The following is a 20,966-nucleotide window of genomic DNA, read 5'->3' as shown; positions in this document are numbered from 1 at the left end:
TTTTTTTTTTTTTTTTTTTTTTTTACACTTGAGTCACTTTGACTGTATCTTCGAGACTTACAACTTCTTTGTTCAACACTTGAGCATTCTATTGACATGACTATATTAAGGGTATGACTCTGATACCATGTTAGGAACAACGACACTTTACAATGATTTGATATTGTCCACTTTGAGCATAAGCTTTCTTGGCCTTTTTTTTTTTTTTTGACTCGTATCAATCGAGATTGTGTTCCTTACTCCCCTTAATAACTCTCGATACATGCATCAGGCTATGGTTTAATCCAACGAAAATATATTATTATCTTTTATTTGAGTGTGTTTTAGGAAGAAAAAACAAGATTGAGTGAAGCAAGTTCTCAAATTAAAACATTGGAAAGTGCATAAGGTTCAATGAATTTACTTGGATATTGATGAAGATTAAATTAATAAGTACTATTTATATTGTGGGCATTTAAATTAAAATTGAGATAATGTGTTTTAAACATGTGGGTGGCTAGAAATGTATGCTTCCATGCCTAATAATATTGAAGAAGAAAAAAATTGAAAAATAAAAAACAAAGTAAGAATTTATTGAAGACCCATTCAAATTCAAATTCAAAATAAAATAAAAACACAAAGGTTGTCAAAAACGACATGGTTTGGTTGTGTTCCATTTTATTCCATTCCACAACAAGTAGAAAGAAGAATAAAAAGTCAAAAAATCAAAAAGTCAAAAAGTCGTAGGTTTCCAATTTTTAGAGACACGTGGGATGCCCAATATCTCCAACTGGCAGCCCCTGCCCCTTTCTTTATTACTATTTTCATTTGTTTTCTTTTTTATTTATTTTTTATTTTTCAACATTTATACCTCAAATTTTTTAAGTTGGTGGCTTTTACTGATCTTCATGTTTTGAATTTATTCCTGTCAAAGTCTTTCTATAATTTCACTTGCCCAATAAAAATTACCCCACTTTAATGATGCCATGATTGCTTTTAACAAGTGTGTATCGAGATTAAAATTGTTTGCTTTCCCGGTCCCACTTCTTACTCGGTGAGATCCCCTTTGTAAACGCGTGAGTTCCTCTTATTTCATCGATGTTATTGTTAATTTGTACCGTTCACATTTTTTTTTACTATACTCATGAAAATTAGCTAGTAGTCTTTTCCAACGAAATTTGTTGCGTCAGTAATTATATGATATATAGTTTTTTTTAGAAATTATGGAAGAGAACGAGGAGTATGCTAATTAGAAAAAGAGAATGTCAAAAAAAAAAAAATTTTTTGAGAGAACTTCCTCGTATTTTTTCCAACAAGGATTTTTGTATATAAATGTCCATTTTATCTGTTGGGACCCGCCCCAATTAGAGAGGGGATTCACGTTTAGACGAGGAATGGGGAGGGAGTAGATTATATTCTTAGTCCTTATCCCCTCTAATTACCCACCATAATATTAAAATTTAAATTTTTAAAAATTATATGGGTAAAATATTATATATATATATATATATATATATATTTATATATAAAGTCAATGACGAGATTATATTCCTGGTTCCCGTCTAATTACCCATCATAATATTATAATTTAAAATATATCTAAAATGAAAACTTTAAAATAACTATATTTCCTACCCAATTTCTCCAAAAATAAATGAAAATTGAAAAATTTCACGAAAATGAAATAAGTAGCAAAAATGGGGACGGAGAAGGCTTCCCTGACCGGTAAACATCTCTAATTTTATAGCATCCTTTGGTTTTGTTAATTACAATATGGTCAAATTGTATAATTACAATATGATCAAATTGTACACAATTCGACTCAAATATAATTAATGATTACTGGCTTTTGACAAAATGAAAGAGTAATTTCCACCTCATCTTTACATCTTTCACACACCAAGAAGAAGAAGAAGAAAAAAAAAAAAAAAGTCATTGTAGCCAATTTCTAATGTTCTTGACCATATCATTTTCATTTTAACGTTGTTGAATGATTAAAACGTTTTAGCTGTGGAAGGGAGGGGAGATTCAAAGTATTGACACTAAAGCAGATTCCACTTGAAATGGAGCAGTGTTGTTGCTATTACACTAACAAAGCAGCAGCAGTAATGGTAGGGGTTCTATCTCCTCATTAGGAGGACCACCGTATGGGCAGCAATGCTTCGGTTTTCGCCGAGGCTGTCGACCTTCTCGTGTGTTTTTGCCTTCAGATTCACGACAGATTGGTCGGCTCCCAGAAGATCGGAGAGGTTTGCTCTGATAGCTTCCTTGTGAGGGCTAAGCTTTGGTCTTTGGAGTATCAATGTGGCATCCAAGTTTCCTATCTCATAACCTGCCTCATGCATCAGTCTCACCTGGAATATCACCCAAAATTAACACCAAAAATCCTCATCAATCACAAAATGGAACATTATTTAGTCTAAAATAGACCGAATTCAAACTATTTACTTTGACTTCGGGTTACTAGATGGATTCATTGGCCTCAAATTCCGTGGTGTTTTAATATGGTCATACGAGATTAGAGGAGAAAGTCTAAAATTCATACCCCTACAATGTTCTATGTGTTCACTTTGGGATGATATTTAAGCACACATGAATCAATAGTTAAACAAAAATTGAAGAAATACAAAGCAGGTGAAACAAAGGTCTCTCATTATTGATTACCTTTCCCTGAGACTCATTAGGGATGTTTACCTCACCATTCTTTTCTTTATCTGCGAGTGTCCGAGCTAGCTTACGTGCACCTATGAGTGTCCAAGCTAGCTTACGTGCACCAAAATATTTCACACAAGACAGACAGCTACATGACCCTAATACATTTAGTGCCCAAAGAAACATATGGTATTTTTCGGAGGGGGAAGTAAACGAGAAATCCAAGGTTATAAGATTTGCAGCTTTTCTTCTCTTTTGATACAAATGTGAATCGGAAAATCTTTCAGCACTTCCTTTTGGTTTTGAAGAATTTCTTAGGCTCCCCTGTTCATGTAGAACTTCCTTTCTCTGCCCCTCACTTTTGAAGTGAGGATCCCTTAATGAAGTATGCTTGAGGCATGTGCCTAAACGCAAAGTGAGGATCCTTTAATGAAGTAAGCTTGAGGCATGTGCCTAAACGCCTCAAGCCTGTAACGGCTCAATCCCACCGCTAGCAAATATTGTTCTCTTTGGGTTTTCCCTTTTGGGCTTCTCCTCAAGGTTTTTAAAACACGTCTGCTAGGGAGAGGTTTCCACGCCCTTATAAAGAATGTCTCATTCTCCTCCCAACCGATGTGAGATCTCACAATCCACCCTCTTTCGGGGCCCAGCTCCTCGTTGGCACACCGCCTCGTGTCCACCCTCCTTCGAGGCTCAGCTTTCCTCTGGCGCATCGACCGGTGTCTGGCTCTAATACCATTTGTAACAGTGCAAGCCCAACGGTGGTAGCAGATATTGTTCTCTTTAGGCTTTCCCTTTCAGGCTTGCCCTCAAGGTTTTTAAGACACGTCTACTAAGGAGAGGTCTCCACACCCTTATAAAGAATGTTTCGTTCTCCTCCCCAACTAACGTGGGATCTCACAAAGCCAGTCTTCCAACAACATTCACATCAATTTTTCTTTCTTTTAACGAAGAAATTCATTAATATTCTCTAAAAGTCATTCATTTTTCCCTACAATCTCAAATAAAAGCTCTACTTTCTTATACTTTTCATCCTCTTATAATTGGTCATTTTAGTCCCCCTAAAGTGAACTTCAAGCAAACATAAAGGTATCATAATATCCAGTATGAAAGCAAAGCAACCAGAGAATCCTAAGATCATTTTAAATTAATCAAGGCAAAGAGGATAACAAAACTTGGCAGTGAGTTTGAATTTGGTATGCCAGAACTACTTACAGCTTCTTTAATGAAAACAGATGAAGGGGCACCCTTCCATTTGGGATCTGAATCTGGAAAGATTTGTCCAATATCAGGAAGCCCCAAAGCACCCAAAATTGCATCAACCACACAGTGAAGTAGAACATCCCCTAAATCAACAAAACAAAGAACCACTTCAAAATTTAAAAGTTTTTAGGTATAAAATTCCCTCATTCCATGTAGAAATTTAGAAATTCGTCATTGCTGCAATCAAGAAATGAATGGAACCAACTAAATTGAGCTAATTATTTAAAGAATTAGAATACAAACAATTAAGTTCGTAAGAAGATTCCCTAATTCTTCAGCAGAACAGCAACCAACAAGTACACAGAAACAGGAAAACAAACTAGAAGCAAAGAAATTACCATCAGAATGAGCCTCGCAGCCTCTGTCATGGGGAATATTAATTCCCCCAATAATCAAAGGATACCCAGGCTCCAACCTATGGAGATCGAACCCATGTCCAATCCGAAACGGCAAGGCTTTAGACCGAGAATCTGAGGCGGCAGCCCGATCAGAGTCGACGGCGGTGGCCGCCTCCACAGAGGGAGAAGCGGCAGAATTCACACGGATGGAAGGGCGCGAAGAGGAGGAGGAAACAACATTGAAATTTGTTCTGGGGAAGGAGCGGGGGTAGACGGAAAGAGAAAGGGATTGGTGGGAGGTTGTGGCGGTGGTGGCAGAAGCGAAGACCGGGAAGGGGACAGCCATGGAAAGGGTAAGCGAAGAGGTGAGTGGAGTGGGTTGTGTGGTTGACTTGTGTTGGTGGCGGAGAAAAGGGTGCGTAGGAACCGAGCCGCTTGGGGGTGGGCATGACTGCCAGCTCTTCACTAATTATCGCATTACCTTAAACGGATGCTTGGTACCCAAAAATAGTAAACTTGTTATCCTCATTTTTAACTATGGAAAAATATTCATAAAAGTTTATAAATATAAATAATTTCCAACCAAACACACAAAATGTTCCAGAAACACTCCAAAATCATGTTTTTAAAAAGAATGCGACAAATTCATTAGACGTTTACTCATACAAAAATAACTTTATTCCATGACCTCTTTAGTCGAATATGAAACTTTTTCCTTTACTTAAAAAAAATATTAAATATAAGATGAATATTTAAAAATACTCGGTAAATATTGGAATAGAACATGCATGGTTCGCATGGTTCACGTTTTCTACGAATACATGAATCGGTTAGGTGAGCTTGTCAACGAGCCAATGCCATGGATGATGAGCTTGTGGAACACAATCCGACCCAAAACCCTTCTTGATATGAGTCCAAATACTCCATGGTTGGAAAGTTGGCCAAGCGGCCCAAGCCCAATTTGGTAAAAGCCCGAGGCTCAAACTGGTAAAAGCCCGAGGCCCAAATTGGTAAAAGCCCATTTGACCAATTTTATTGAATTTTTACGATTTTCTTGAATCACGAATTAAATATCGCAGGCTAAATTTATAAATAGCTAAATAAGAATTTTAGCAAGATATTCCAATTGTGATCGGACAAAAATACCCTTCAAGTATATATTACACTCTTAATGAAGACTACTAAGAAAGAGAGATAAATGGTTGCTAACATAAGTAAATTGAAATAATTCAAAATTAATTTAAATTAGTGTCACAACATAATCTGTAAATTAACAACCATTAATTAGTAATTTAACATTATTTATTGGGTAAAAAATCTGAAATTATTAATATAATCTTTAATAATATAAGGTTGATATACCAGAAGATTTTGTTCCAATAGTAACCTAAAAGATATATAGTATATGGATAAGGTTGCGTGTCTTATCTCAATGATTTAACCCATTGAAGCCACGTGAATAAGTATATTTTATGCAATAAGTTTGTCTATGATCAGACTATAAAGTATTAAATATATTAATTGAAAAGATTAATATTTACCGTATGATAATATATAACTTAATTTTAATCCTGAGTGAGTTATGAATTTATGTATATGACAATTTGTCCATTGATTTGAATGAGCTAATGTGAATTTTTTAGCTGATTCAATAAACCTACCATTTTGGAGACTTACTATATAGAGAGCTGGAAATATAATTTCATAAAATGAAAATTAAGTTATCAGCAACTTAATTTATGAAATTCTAACGAGAAGTATCTTCAAACTTGTGAAACAAATCGACACAGAACTAAACTTGTAATAATCTAAATAGTTTAATACTTCAAATCAAAATTAATTTGATTATTCTAAATTCATCATCAATTAATCATCTCAAAAACTCTTTTGATGCCCTCATCATAAACATCAAAAGCCGTATATATAATTTTCATCATTAATTAATAATCTCAAGAACTCTTTTGATGTCCTCATCATAAACTTCAAAAGCCATATATATATATATATATATATTTCATTTTAATAAATATCTCAACCAAAGTCAATCAATTTGATTCGGATTGTCTTTTCATAGACATCAAGAGCTCGTCACCTCAAGAAGAAGAATAATTAAAAGTGCTAGTAAATAACTGATATAAAAAAAAAAAAAAAAAACATTTATCTTACGAGCTTGAATTCAAAGTTACAGCAAGACAGACGTATTTCCTATTTTAACTTTATATATATCATACAAGTGGAAAGATATGGATGTCGATACACGCGTAGTCTCGACATTCATAAGGTCAAACAAGGAATTTCCCTTTGAAATTCTTACGTATATGGAAACAAACAAAAAGAAGAAGAAAGGGAAAGCAAGAGACCATTTCAAAGGCATCTTATTCTTATCTCCAAGTTGCCCATTTCCGCGTGGGAAAATCAAAACACCCCTTTCTTCAAATGGCCCATACTACGCCATTCCTACCTTCCAAAATTTTTAATTAATATAATATCATTGCCACTCACAACCCTTTTTAACTTGGTCCCAAATTCTTAACCCCTTTTTGTTTTTACTCATATTTAATGTAATATCAATTTTATTTTTATTTTTAATAACTCGTCTAACATTCAAACCTCAATATCTTCTCTTTAACTAGGACAAAAATCATCGATTTGGTGTCTTGTCCATTGAGTTATGCTCAAATGGGTTGTTTTAAATTTCTTATATATTTGACACAAAACCACCCAACTCCTTAGCACACTCAATTTCTTTTATAAATAAATTGATTATGGTTGACTTTTTTTAAAAAAAATATTCGTCTAATTATGTAAATATATGATTAGTATTTGGAAATGATGTTAAAGTGAGGTCATCGTTATCAAATCTATTTGAATAGTATAAACATATCTTAAATAACCTTTTAACGTGAAGAAAGCTAACAAATGATAACAAAAGTTAACAACGAAGAAAAAACGAGACTAAATTTATTGCTATTTACTAATAGAATAAGAATTATACACTAACATCATCGATGGGCCTATTTGACGTAAAAACGCACTGGAATAACGTGTAACAAGTTGATTTGGTTAATAAAATCCAACCCCATAGAATAGGGTTAAAGGATTTTGAGTGGTTTTTGTTATTAATAAGAGAAAGTAGATTAGGGGAAGGGTCCATGAAGTTGAAGGTGTGGCAAGTTGCAAAAGAGGACTTTTAGGAAGCTTGTTCATCATAGGATTGAGATTAGGCAGTGGGTTTTTTTGACTGAAAAAGTAAGGAAAGTCGGAAAGCAATGCCCTGTTTTTTTAGCATTATTGATGGGTTAGAACAGTATATAGGCAATGGGAGCAAGCGTGGGAAAGGCCCGAGGGATGGGGAGCAACCTATATCGATAACGTATAATATCCATCCATCCATTCCGTGGAACTTTTCCTTAGTCACATCGTCGATATCGATATGAACAAATGCGTTGAATACAAGCCCACCGCCAATAGATATTTGTCTGTTTTGGCTTATTATATATTGTCATCAGGCTCGCAGTTTTAAAAAGCATCTTCTAGAGAGAGGTTTCTACACACTTATAAGAAATGCTTCGTTCCTCTCACCCGTCGATATGGGATCTCACAACCCACCTCTCTTGAGGATCCAACGTCTTGACACATTGCCCAGTGTCTGACTTTAATACCATTTGTAAAAACTCAAGCCCACCGCCAACCTCACAATCTTAAAACACGTCGACCAGGGATAGGTTTTCACTCTCTTATCAGAAATGTTTTGTTTCCTTCCCCAACAGATCTATATCAATATTATTCATATTTTATGGCTCGTGCTATAAACAAGAGTAATAGATTGAGATTACGCATGACTAAAACGTACAACTTTTATATTTATATATATAAATCTGTAGTGCAAGGCTCAAATTTGTATCGAAAGGTACAAAGGGGTTTTCGAGAAATTTTAAAATCGAATAAAAAGTTTTATCAATAATACTCTTAAAGAATGGTTTAATTAAGTTTTTTTTAAAAAAAGTGTTTAGGTAATAAAAACTTTTTCATTCAAAATTCATACCGAACATATTATAAAGGAAGTTAGAGAAAACGAATTCAAACTCTATGACATCTACGTATTAAGATATTAAAATATTCGATAATAAACGAGACGTTCAAAGCATCAAAACTAATTGATCAACTCTCAAATGGAAAAAAGGACACAATTTTAAAGCCATTATTGTATATTTAAGAGGAAAGCTTGCTAACATGGACAACTATAATCATCAACAACACTGTCCAATTAAAAGAGAGGAAAGAAAAGGGTCTGAAAATAACATAACATTATATTAATTTATCAAAAAAAAAAAAAAAAAAACCCATTTTTTTAAACGCGTTGACATTTAATAAAGTCAATGGAAATACAGATTAAAGCGGCGGCAACGGTTTCAAAAGATCCCATATCTTCAATTATTTAAACAAGTTTTGGGGAAATTGAATTGGCTCAAAGCTGTAAACTTTATATTCAAAGTGATCTTTGAATTTGATATCCATGGAGGATTGGGATTTGCAGGCAATAGTGAAAGGGTGCAGTAGTAGGCCAACCTCTATGCTTCAAGATCCTTTCTTTTCTTTTTTGAGCGAAGAAGATGACTTTTCTTGTGATTTTTCTTCTTCTTCTTCTTGTTCTTCGCATGAATTTGAAGGATTTGGGAGCTCCATTTTTCCAGTTTTTCATCCCTTGATTCCTTATCCAAACAATTCCGCCGCCATTTCTGATCTTCTCGGAGAGTTTAAGGAGCCACAAAAGCTTCTTCAGAAGAAGCAAATTTCAGCTATTAAGCAAAAACAAAGGTGGGTACTTCAATTTCCATGTTCTTGTTTCTTTTTCTTATAAAAAGATTTTTTTTTTTTTTTTTTGTTAGAAATTACGATCTCCAAAATGGTATGATATTGTCCATCTTCAAAAGGCTTCGTACCAACGTAGATATATTCTTTAGTTATAAATTTATGATCCTTCTGAGAATTAGCCAATGTGAGATTTTCTCCCAATAATCCTGAACAATTTTGTGTTTTTTTGGTTCGATTAGCAAAAAAAGTCGACAAAATAGGGTGGTGAAAGAGGTGAAAGCAGACGGTGTATGCTCAGATTCATGGGGATGGAGAAAATATGGACAGAAACCAATAAAAGGGTCGCCATATCCAAGAAGCTATTACAGATGCAGCTCCTCAAAAGGATGCTCAGCCAGAAAGCAAGTTGAACGGAGCTTCTCCGATCCCAACATCTTCGTCGTTACCTACACAGCCGAGCACAACCATGCCGAGCCAACTCGTCGCAATGCCCTCGCCGGGACTACTCGAAAGAAATTCCCGGCACCGGAGAATCCGAGCTTCGACGTGATTCTCTCTCCCAATGATTCTACTTGTGTGGCATCCATTGAAGAAGAACAGCCAATGGAGGGTGTGGGTGAAGGGGGAGTTTTGATGCATATACCGTTTGAATTCTCTAGCGAAGATTTGTTTACTGGTTTGGAGGATTTGCTTTTTGAATGACTAAGTTTTGTGGTTTTGGAAAGAGATTGTTGTGGATTGAGAATTGTGAAACTTATGATTCTCCTATTATTTGGGAAGAACACATGATGGTGATGAGGGTTGAGTAGCAAATTCAAAGAAATTGATATTAGTGGTAGATGCTTTGGGATGGTTGATCAAGAGAGCTTCAAGTATGTGATATCTATTAACAATTTGATATCATGTAAATTATGTGTAATTGATATTGAGGAAAGAACTCTTGTAATTGTTAAATGTTGGGATTAAAGTCAAGAAAATGAGTAGTAAAGGCAATATCTTTATGCTAATTGAATAGCTAAATGAGCTTCCCTTAATTTCACCATTTTAACTAATTGTTATGACTATGAACTAAAATTACTTTGGGAAATGTCCAAATCCAAATCGTAGATGTTTGCTTTAGACGCTAGTAAATATTGTCTGCTTTAGCCCGTTATGTGTTGCCTCCAACCTCACGTTTTAATCTATTAGGGAGATGTTTCCACACCCTTAAAAAAAATGTTTTGTTCCTCCTTCTTCAACTGATGTGGGATCTCCCAATCCATCCTTTTGGGGGCCAGCATCCTCGCTGGCACACAACCCGATGTTTGGCCTTGATACTATTTGTAACCGCTCAAGTTCGTCACTAATAGATATTGTCTGCTTTGACCTGTTATGTATAGCTGTCAGCCTCATAATTTTAAAATGCATATACTAGGAAGAGATTTTCACACTATTATGAAAAATGTTTCGTTCCTCTCTTCTATCAATGTGGGATCTCACATGATCCTTATCCCATTAACAAATTGTTATTATTAATTTTTTTTTATATAGTTGGTGACAATGTTTTAACTTTTGAACTTTTGGTGGATAAAATATAAATGTTTTAACAGGTTAAAATAAAATGAATTATAATTAAATTGGTAATTCAAATATATTAACACATTTCTCAAATACTTAACAAAATAATTTAAATAATTTTGAAAGGATTATATTGAAAGAATTGGTATTTACCTACCCATTACTTACCCTAACTAAAACGTTTATCTACCTATGATCACAAATGTTTATTAGTTAAAAGAAAAATTACCGTAAGGACCAAAATGTCATTTTTTAAAAAAATTTAAAGATTAAAGTAAAATATCCTCTAAATTTGAACTTGAAAGTGCGTTTGAAAAAATGGGAAAATAAAAAAAAAAAGAATGAAAACCTTAAAAGTTAAGGAAATTGAAGAAGAAATTGAGGCATAAAATAATGTTTGGATAAGATGTTAAAAAACATGGAGTTTGACTGCAACCATAAAATGAAGAACATACCAGAAAGCTGTTGCAATTACTTGTAATACTTGAAACCCAATTTCAAAAAAAGGTTTAATTTTGAAACCCAATTTGAAAAAAAGGTGTCATTTTTCCAAACTACCACAACCCATTCCCCCCTGAGGCAGTTTAACAACATCATCGACATCCACAAGCCATCCATCCATCCTTTAATATATATATATATATTTATAGAGAGAGAGTGAGAGAGAGAGAGAAGAAGACATAGCTTGAAAGTTGAAACTAAGTTAAACCCAACAAACACATACCAACTAGTTCAGAAATTCTGTTCAACTGCCCCACCCCAAAACATGAGCTTCTATTTCTCTCTCTCTTCTCTCTCAAAATATATAAGTTTTGACTTCGAGGGTTTTTTTTGGAAAAATGGTAATGGATGGTGACATTCATAATTCACATGAAATGGCAAGTTCTAGTACTGTCAATTACCAAAGCTCTGATGCTGCTGAAATTGATTGGGTTGGGATTTTTGGTGGTTCCTCTGATGTGAGTTTGGAAATGGAGAAGGGCAGTGGAGTTAGTGAGGGTGCAATAATGGCCATGGGGGACTGTAACTACCAGAATGAGAGTCATGTTCATGTTCATGGAGGGAAGAACAAAGGGAAAATGGCGATGGGAAAAAGAGGTGCAATTCCTAGGGTTGCTTTTCAGACAAGGAGCGCTGAGGATGTTCTTGACGATGGGTATCGATGGAGGAAATATGGTCAGAAGGCTGTCAAACATAGCACTTATCCTAGGTACCTTCTTTTAACCTTTAACGACTATGACAAGATTTTCACACCCTTATAAACGTATTTCGTTCTCTTTTCTAACTATTATGAGATCTGGAATCTCACTGTTATCATTTTTAGAAAAATGGGATAGTTCGAATCGTGATGATAGATGATGACTTATTATTGAGTATCTATTATGTCCTTGATGAGTAACTTTCAACCAATAATATTTTTACTTTAGCCTTTTACGTTAGCCATAAAGTTAATATCAGTTAATAAGAGGGGGGTGAGAGATAACGACGGTGTTCATTCACTCGAGATTATAATCTTTCTTCTTCTTTCGTTCGTTATAAATGGAAAGAATCGAGAAAAATTATTATTGGATTGAAATAAATTAAGAAAATTCTTTTATTTTTTGCCTTTTTTTTTTTTTTTCAGGAGCTATTACCGATGTACGCATCATACATGCAACGTTAAGAAACAAATTCAACGGCATTCCAAGGATCCAACCATAGTGGTGACAACATATGAAGGGATTCATAACCATCCATCTGAAAAATTAATGGAGACTCTAACCCCTCTTCTCAAGCAATTGCAGTTCCTTTCTGGCATTTAGAATCTCATTTTTCTTTTTCCTTTTGCAAAGTGTAAGGTTGGGATAGAAATCACATTATTTTTTTACGTTACTTTACTCAACGTCATCGTCGATTTCTTCGACAATGGCTTGCAATGGTTGCTGTACAAATGAAAATTACTATTCATGAGTTTACGATATTGAGAACACCTTGAACAGAAAATGAATATTTTAAAGAAGATTTACAATCATCTTGAAATTGTTTTCATTGATAATTATATGATAAGATAGGTAAATGAGATATACAATTACCTTAATTGCAGTTTTTCTTTTTCCAATAAATTGACTCAGATATTTCAGTGCTTAGAGTTTAGCTCCATTTTGTTTAATCTACATGAACATTCAACATATTCGTTGATAATACAAATCCAAAAGTAAGCCAATGGAGAAAAAGTAGAAAGGAAAAATAAAGCAGCAACATCAGTTCCATATTGAATGGATTACCCAACACAGCTCTATGGTAACTTCCTCTCTAAAATAATAAGGTTTGGGTTTCACAGACAAAAACAAGACAACATTACATGCAACTTTTATAAACAAGCTGCTAAAACATATAAATTAAATACAATATTGTAACCAAAGCTATGCAAAAATAGCAATTACTACCCGTGGAGACTCGAAGAAAGTCGATCTTGAGAAGACTGGGAATACATGAGGAGAAAAAATCGAAAATCTTTAAGAGTGATGAATTGATAACATGATCATACCAGAAAAATGCATATCAGATTCTTTTCTTTCATTTCTCCCTCAAAGAAGCAACAATTGAAGATATATCCTGGGAAGGCCACAAGAAGACAGACGCCTTTTAAATTCTTCATGTTGCGCGTGGGCCGACTTAATCAGGAAATACAGAACCACAGCCCGAAAGCCTTGAACTAGTGGTAAGCAAGCAAGAGGATGGAAACTAGGAAATTCATGATGGTTTTTAACTTTTAAGAGACTTCCTAGTCTGAATGTTCAAGGATGTTTCCTTGAGGGCCTTGCCAACTGGTTTGCACAAAAGTACGCTTATATTTGAAAAGATCCCAACTCATTTCCATGCCGTGTGAGTTGAAGTTTCCGTTCGCCAGTCCATTCTAGCCGATAAGAAAGATCGAGACTATGAATCAAAATCTTCAAAATGTCTGCATGACTCAAATCCCTTACGTAGTCCTGGAAAAGGAAATTCAGTCATTGTATACGGTGCTCGGTGTTTCAAATGCACAAGGCTGAAAACGGGAAAAATTAAAAGGCCGAATGGACCTATTACTTATATTAGAGGGATTAACCAAAACCATCCTACTAAGTTTTGGCAAAGAAAATGCGATTAAACAGGACAGCAGCCAACAAAAAGAGATGTAACTACACCAACGTTAGAAACCATATTCCACATTCTCTAAGAATTTGCATGAAGAATTAGTGCATTTATCAATGGATCATTGACCAAATTTCTCTATAAAAACGTAATAATTAAGCATCATACCAAACTCAATCACTATAAATTCTATTAATCCTGAGGTAAATAGAAATTGAATTTAGGAATTCAGATTTTATCTGCAAGGCTAAATTAATAAAAATACTCTTAAAATTTGTACTTTGTTTAAAACATACCCTTAAACTTTCAAAAGTTTCAATAAAAACCTAAAACTTAAAAAAAAAAATCTAAAAATATTCTTACCATTAATTTTGAAGTATTTTGCCCTTGAACTTTCAAGAATGGTTCAAAAATATAAACTTTAAAAAGTTCTTTTTAAAAAGTTAAAAAATACCTTTGCCGTTAATATTTTGTTTAAAAATGCCCAATAGCATCGACACCACCTTTATAAAACAAAAAAAGTACAAAAAATTTCTTACCGTCAATATATGAACGAAACCATCTATAGACACCTCATAAATTATCTTCAAACTTTTTAATATTACTATTGAAAGTTCATGAGTATTTTTGAAACGTGGTACTAACGGTAAGGACATTTTTTAATTTTTAAAAAATATTTAAAGGTGCTTTTGAAGTTTTTAAAAAAGTTTAAAAAGATGTTTTTGAAGGTTTTAAAAGAGTTCAAAGGTAATTTGGAGTTCTTAAAAAAAAAATTAAGGGTATTAATAAAAATTTGTATTTTTTAAACAATTTTCAAAGTTAAAAAGGTATTTTTGAAACCCGCTTAGGAGTCTTTTTTTTTTTTTTTAAACAAAGTATTAACCACTTTCATACAAACCTAACCGTAAAGGACCTAACCGTAAAGGACAGTAAGGGTATTTTTGAATTTTTATTAAAATTTAAGAGTATTTTTTAGACTATTTTTTGAAAGTCAAAGGTTATTAAATTTTTTGAAAGTTTAGGGGTATTATAAAGTGAAAAGTTGAGGGGTATTTTTATTAATTTAGAAATTACCTGCACATCTGCTTGCCTATCAGATGAGTCTGTTGCACTTGCCATTATACTTAACCTCGAAGAATTGGGCGAGAATCCCTCCCATGGAGAAACAAATATCACTTTGGTGCATTGAACAGGAACAAAGTTGCGGCTTAGTTTCTCCCACCATACAGATCCCAATGACCACCATCGGATCATTAAGCCATGTTCAGAAAAGGCAACCACACCCTGTAATTTATACAGTCGTACAACTTTAAGCACAGTCCAACAATGCACCAAAAATATCAAGCGTAAAAAAAAAAAAGACCGAATGTCTTTTCGTTGGACTAAAAAGTTCTATGGTTTCTTTCAATCCAAACCGACCACAAAAAAGGCCAAACAAGATTCAACCAAAGAATTTCCTTCCTATGCTCAATATGATGGCCCGAGAGGAGGAAATTTAAGTGTGGGGGTCCTTTGGTAAGGTCAACCTCCAGTTGAAAGCAACCCTCAAAGCATTCCAAAAGAGCCGTGCAAAGTGACGACAGATAAAAATGTGGCATTGTCTCTCCAAATCAGCTTTGCTAAGGATACACCTATTAGAAGAAAGAGGCATGTGTGCAAGTTCCCAAATGAAGAATTTTATCTTCTTTGAATAATTTCTGAATCAAATGGCCTTCGTAAAAAGGCACGGATTTTCCACGGTCAAGGAGACAAGGCTGCTGAGCAGAGATTTTGTTGAGAAACTCCCATTCTTCTCAAAAGGACACATCCAAATATCTTCCTCATTGGTCAAATGGGTGCTCTATAATATGAAGCTCAAAAATCAACCCTGTCAGCAACCTCTTCTTTAAAAGAACCTTACATCGATTAAATGCACTCTTAGGGATATTTAATTGCAGAGAAACAGGAGTTCTTCCCAGGATGCAGGTATGGATGGTAATAGACATTTTCGTAACTTTTACCTTTTTATGATTTCTACCAATCATAGGAAATTTTTATGACTTGTTTGATTTTGGCAGCATTGTGCCTAGTAAATTACATTTATCAAAAACATAGTTTATTATCTTAATGTCACATCTCATATAGCTCCTTTAAGAGATACCTTTGCTCTGAATCCTTTTGAAACACAAAAACTGTTATCTAAAGTCTGTTATGTTTCTGACCAAAAATCAAACCATCTTGACAGCCTCTAAGACACTTCAAGTTGGAATTATGAAGTACTCTGTTTTACAATCATCGCTCAGTCTAATAAATTTATGGAAAGGGCATGTAAATAATCAGCAGCCCTAAATTATTAACCTTGAGAGGAGGTTTTGTCCCTCGTTTGGTTTCATGCCTCTCTTTGGGCTTCAGCATGTAAGATTTTTTGTAATTATCCATTAGGTCTTATTTTGCCTGACAGGAGCCTTTTTTTTCTTTTCTTTTCTTTTTTTCTTTCTTTCTTTCTTTCTTTCTTTTTTTTTTTGTGCAAAAGTCCGAGTTTTCATTGATAAAGCTCAAACAAAAGGGGAGTCCAAGAACTAACTATAGAAACCAAGAACTTCGCCTATGTCAAACTTAATCCAGAACCTCTAGGATGTGCTTTGTTACTGTGGGTCGCCAGTGATTTCAAATAAAAATTGAATCCTTTTGGGAGTTACTTTTTCTTATGCTCTTTGTATTCAGTCATTTTTTAAGGCTAATAACAAGTAAATTCAGCTCAAGCTTCAATGTGTTCCTAGCTCAACTTTAGTAGTGAAGAAAAATCTATCATTCAAAACTAAACAGGAACTTCGTCTATGTCGAACTTAATCCAGAATCTCTAGGAGGTCCTCATTTACCAAGGATTACCTTTGACTCCAAATAAAAATCGACACTAAAGAATTACAATTAAAATTTTAGGGCAATTACTCAACGTAAGTTACCTTCTGAGAAAAAATAGAAGAGAAATTAGTCCCAATCCTTATTTTCAGTAGACTTAAACAAGGATAGGATTTTTTGATTCAGAGGACCACCATCTTACTCAGATTCTATATATGATCAGGAAAGGGTTTTTCTTTAACCTGGTAAACTGGTATTAAACCCTTCAATTAAAATGAATCAGTTAAAATCATTATAGTTCAGAATTTAGATTCTGAAGTGCAAACACTTGATGAGTGTATCTATCAGTATAAAATATTCCCTTTTCCAAATGATATCAAGTATCAATGTCAAATGAAAATACGGTTAGCCAACAGGCATAAACTTTATTGTCCACAATGATATCGAGACCCAATAGGATAATGAATTTTACAATGGAACAGTAACACATACCTCTCCATCAGGGGAAAAGCTCAAAGCTGATATTGAGGTCCTTACTGCCTTTTCTGAACCTGCAGCAAGCAAACTTGGAAGTCCAGGAGGTCCACTCGCATCCAAAACCTTAATCTTTGTCACACTGTTTCCATAAAAGGAAGAAAAGTTACCTGTTTGGTACACGATTTGAATTCTGCTTCTCGTGTTCAGATTCACTGAATCTAATATTTGTTTGGTGAATTTTTCTTTTTTCAGATTTTAGATTTGAATTTTGAACATGAAGAATTACACCAAAATAGAAATATACATATATATATGATAGAGAATATGCATGTTAGCTCTGACCTCTGTAGATCATACACACGAATGCTAGCACTGTTGATCTCTCCAATAACATCACCAACTGCCAATCTGGTCCATGAATCATTTAATGATACCATAGGAAAGACATGCACCACTTCCTTTAGAGCAGCCATTGAGCTCTGATAACAAATTTTACGCAAGACTGAGTTGCTGGGATCCATGATTTGCAAAATGAAGTTAACAGCCTGCAGTACTAAATGAGATGAGATTTCAATGGCAAGAATTATGGAACCAAAAGTAGTTAGGTAGTAAAAGGTCAAACAAAGTACATCGTCTTTAACTTACAACCCGTGATAACAAATTCTTATAATCTGAGCGAATGATTATTGAACTAAACATTGAAATTTGGAAGGCCATCTTATCCCACTCCAAAAAGAATGCACGTGCTCCCCCGAATTAGTCAAGTTTTTTATCAATTGAAAAGTTCGATTTTTTCATTCACAGTTTTCTTCTACCGCTAATCCCAGGAGAGAATCATCTATTTCTTGATGGGGAACATGGATTATATTGGCTATAGAGGGTACGAAGATTAATTCAGGTCATCTTAAGATGCCGAAACAATAACTCAGAGCAGAGAGTGTCCTTCATACTAATTCAGTATGAACAAATCTCCATGAAAATGCATAGAAAGTCATGGTTTCAATTTAATTAATATTTTATATAGAACTTAGAACAAACCTTGTCAAGATATGGTGCCAGGTTTCTAGGACAACCACGCACAACCCTGATCAGTGTCTTAAGTGACACCAGATGAACAGGTGAATCAGATGCAGTAGACCAAATCTGGCTTTCTATTATTGTCAAGAATCCAGGTATATCAGCCATTGCCAGATTTGGGAGAAGAACTTCAACCAAAGTCTCCCGTATGCTCACAGGAAGAGCTGAATTTTGAACCAACTGATTTGCAGATGGACCACTTACATATTCCAGCTGGAGTAATACATCTTCGATGAGATGAGGAATTTCATTACCCAGACAAGCTTTCCATGTGTTATCCATACCTTCAGCAAGGAGCTCTGCAGCAGTGGAACTATATTTATCATTCATGGACTTTACCAACTTTACTAAGGAATGAACAACCAGCATTGGTAGGATTTTCTTCACAAGACTGCGGTACCAAATGGATAGTGCTGCTGCAACTATTAGATGAGAAGTCAGTGCATCTTGGCTCTTTCCCCCAACGCAAGAAATCCAATCTTGTATTTCATAAGTTTCTAACCAGTTGCGTACACTGAATTCCTCAACCTGAGAGACCTCTTCACTTTTAGGAATGCAGGCAGAAGATATTACATTATCAGACTTCTCATTCACGTTCAAACAATCGAGTTCATTGTCACTATCTCCAATTTCACTCAGACCTCCATGTTCGGTTGACCTTCTACCTCTTAGTGGTAGTGGAATTGCACGTGAAGCTGCACAATGGAACAAAGAGCGAGCAGCCATACGGACATGTTCACTTTCATCTTGCCAGAAGCTCACTAAAAGCTGAAAAATACATAAGCAATCATGACAGATGTTTAAATTAACAACATAAAATTTACAGTTCAACAAATTTCATTATTTCTAGTTTGGTTGTCTTGCGACTTGATATTTTCATTTTGCCTCCGTTGGTCCTTGCTAAAAAGAGGGATCAGAATCAAGTAAAACAAGGACATTACTAATAATCAGGTCAGAATGCCAGAACGATGTTCCAATTTTGTTGTCTCCACCTTATCTCATGATCAGGCCAACTAGAAATGTTACATTAATAGCATTTAACCCAATAAGAAAGTAACCCTCATTTATTATCATCAAGCCAGCAGGCATAATATATCAAGTGTCACTGGTACTACAGCCAGTGCAACATTTCGAATTTTTAATTTATTGTGTAAGCCATATCCCATTCCCATCATCGAGGAAATCCAATACATCATATTCTGAATTTTAAGCCAGAACATATTCATCTCTATCCGCTTCCACACTAAAAATTCTATAGAAACTTGATTATGAAATTGTTTCACCTACTTCAGCACTTGAAATTCTTATCAGTAGATATATAAACAAAATATTGCCGGCACCACAATAGTTTTCTAGTCAAACGATAATTATAATGTTTTGGTACAATAGTCATAAACCATTAGGCAGAGAGACTTCAATAACGTATAAAAGCCAGCTATCTCATTAAAATGAAAAAGAAAACAAGTCAATTTCTTCTTGATCCTTCAAAAAAGGTTGAAACATCATGAAGGTCATAATAAAAAAGATGGTTTTGCTATTCATCAACACTTCTACACAATAAACACCAACCAGGAGAGATGGCCACGTATGGCATGTGCCTCTGAAGAAGAAAATGGAGAAAACTTTGGCTAGATTTATTGTATTGCCAAAGGTGGATATTGGATAGCTGAAGCCTATACAAGCAGTACTATCAAGAATTGTAAACTATTTCTCCGCCTCTGAAAAATGGGGGTTTACGAAGCTTAAAGAAAATGAATGACGTTTTATTATGGAGGGATATAAAGAAAGGGAGAATTTTAAAACAAAATTAAAAGAGAAAATACAAATTGATAGTAATGGGATAGATGACTAATATATGAAAGAGAGGAAGTATAAGATCTCCTTGGTTTTCTAGAACAAAACGATCATATTTAATTGGAAATAATTATTCCCTGAACTTAGCTATGGAAGAAGAATCAGATTTTGGCTTGATAAATGGGTAGAAGACCAGACCTTGAAGAATGTAATTTCTAAGGAGAGTGTGGCTCTCGAGGATCTCACCTTTTCCCTAGGTTGTACTCTCTGACCTCTTCAAGCCAGCAATCGGCAGTGATTTGTGGCCATCTGTTATAATTTTAGGATTCAGATTCTGAAGATTCATGGATGAGAAAGAAACGATGGAATGAATCGGTTGTCCTCTCCCTAAGCTCTCATTGATCTCCCCAAGCCTTCCAGATGACATATGGATATGGCTGTATGATCCCCAAACAACTTTTCGGTGAGATCTATTTTGAAGGATCTCATCTACAATCTACTCAGGAATACTTACTTAAGAACAAGATTTGGATGGATGAATATCCTACTAACATGCACACGTGAATAATTCAAAGAAGATGGCTCACCATAACCATTTCACCAATCTTGCCTAATTGGGGAATCATGTGTGAGAAAGAATGAAACGTAGGGGCATTTATCAATAACATGTGAGTTTACAAGCAAATTTTGGAGCCTGCTCTTAGCTTCTTTTCGATGCAGACTCCAATGACAGCCAATATAAACTTTTTTCTATCTGCTTTTTTGGTAGGCCATCTGGTCAGAAAAGAGAAGTCAATCATCTACTCTTGAGAGTGTTCTTATGGTAGCCCATGGTCGGAAAGGAATAGCCAGATTTTCAGCAACAAAATCCTCTCTTTTGATAGGTTTCTAGTAACTTTGTTGCACATATGTGATTGGTTTATCCATCATTCTCACAACAGCTGTGTTATGGAAAGTTTCACATCCAATTTTAGAGAAAAGGATCTAAAAGGCTACTCAGAAGGAAAAAGTTCAAAGAAGGTTTGAAGTTTTTTCTTTTCTTTTCTTTTCTTTTTTTTTTTG

At 34.7% G+C, this 20,966-nt stretch overlaps 4 protein-coding genes across 5 annotated transcripts in view; 2 read left to right on the top strand and 2 right to left on the bottom strand.

Moving 5' to 3' along the window:
* Positions 1-1,892: 1,892 nt before the first annotated feature.
* LOC111447862 (2-C-methyl-D-erythritol 2,4-cyclodiphosphate synthase, chloroplastic) lies at positions 1,893-4,710 on the bottom strand. Its single transcript, XM_023087227.1, has 3 exons — positions 4,233-4,710; positions 3,847-3,977; positions 1,893-2,333 (listed from the first exon to the last, which is right to left on the bottom strand). Exons 1-3 carry the CDS (start codon positions 4,576-4,578, stop codon positions 2,100-2,102), a joined length of 711 nt encoding a protein of 236 aa, XP_022942995.1. The 5' UTR covers positions 4,579-4,710; the 3' UTR covers positions 1,893-2,099.
* A 3,977-nt stretch (positions 4,711-8,687) lies between these two features.
* Positions 8,688-10,054, top strand: LOC111447645 (probable WRKY transcription factor 29). Its single transcript, XM_023086919.1, has 2 exons — positions 8,688-9,050; positions 9,287-10,054. Exons 1-2 carry the CDS (start codon positions 8,749-8,751, stop codon positions 9,747-9,749), a joined length of 765 nt encoding a protein of 254 aa, XP_022942687.1. The 5' UTR covers positions 8,688-8,748; the 3' UTR covers positions 9,750-10,054.
* A 1,408-nt stretch (positions 10,055-11,462) lies between these two features.
* LOC111447402 (probable WRKY transcription factor 43) lies at positions 11,463-12,721 on the top strand. The gene is made up of 2 exons (XM_023086552.1): positions 11,463-11,814; positions 12,229-12,721. The coding sequence occupies exons 1-2, from the start codon at positions 11,480-11,482 to the stop codon at positions 12,404-12,406; spliced, it is 513 nt and encodes a 170-aa protein (XP_022942320.1). The 5' UTR covers positions 11,463-11,479; the 3' UTR covers positions 12,407-12,721.
* A 78-nt stretch (positions 12,722-12,799) lies between these two features.
* Positions 12,800-20,966, bottom strand: part of LOC111447401 — a 14,027-nt gene continuing 5,860 nt past the window's right edge. Inside the window, exons 5-9 of one of the 2 annotated variants that reach the window (XM_023086550.1) lie at positions 18,072-18,878; positions 17,376-17,578; positions 17,049-17,172; positions 14,793-15,002; positions 12,800-13,576 (exon numbers count right to left, since the gene is read on the bottom strand). In XM_023086550.1, the coding sequence (XP_022942318.1) occupies positions 13,433-13,576; positions 14,793-15,002; positions 17,049-17,172; positions 17,376-17,578; positions 18,072-18,878 (1,488 nt within the window). In that variant the 3' untranslated portion in view covers positions 12,800-13,432. The remainder of the gene's footprint in view (positions 13,577-14,792; positions 15,003-17,048; positions 17,173-17,375; positions 17,579-18,071; positions 18,879-20,966) is intronic. The other variant, XM_023086551.1, reaches the window with a different exon arrangement.

Source organism: Cucurbita moschata, unplaced genomic scaffold (assembly GCF_002738365.1).
Source record: "Cucurbita moschata cultivar Rifu unplaced genomic scaffold, Cmos_1.0 Cmo_Scf00009, whole genome shotgun sequence".
NCBI lineage: Eukaryota > Viridiplantae > Streptophyta > Magnoliopsida > Cucurbitales > Cucurbitaceae > Cucurbita > Cucurbita moschata.
The sequence above is the reverse complement of the archived record's forward strand: the minus strand, read 5'-3'. Positions and strand labels throughout refer to the sequence as shown.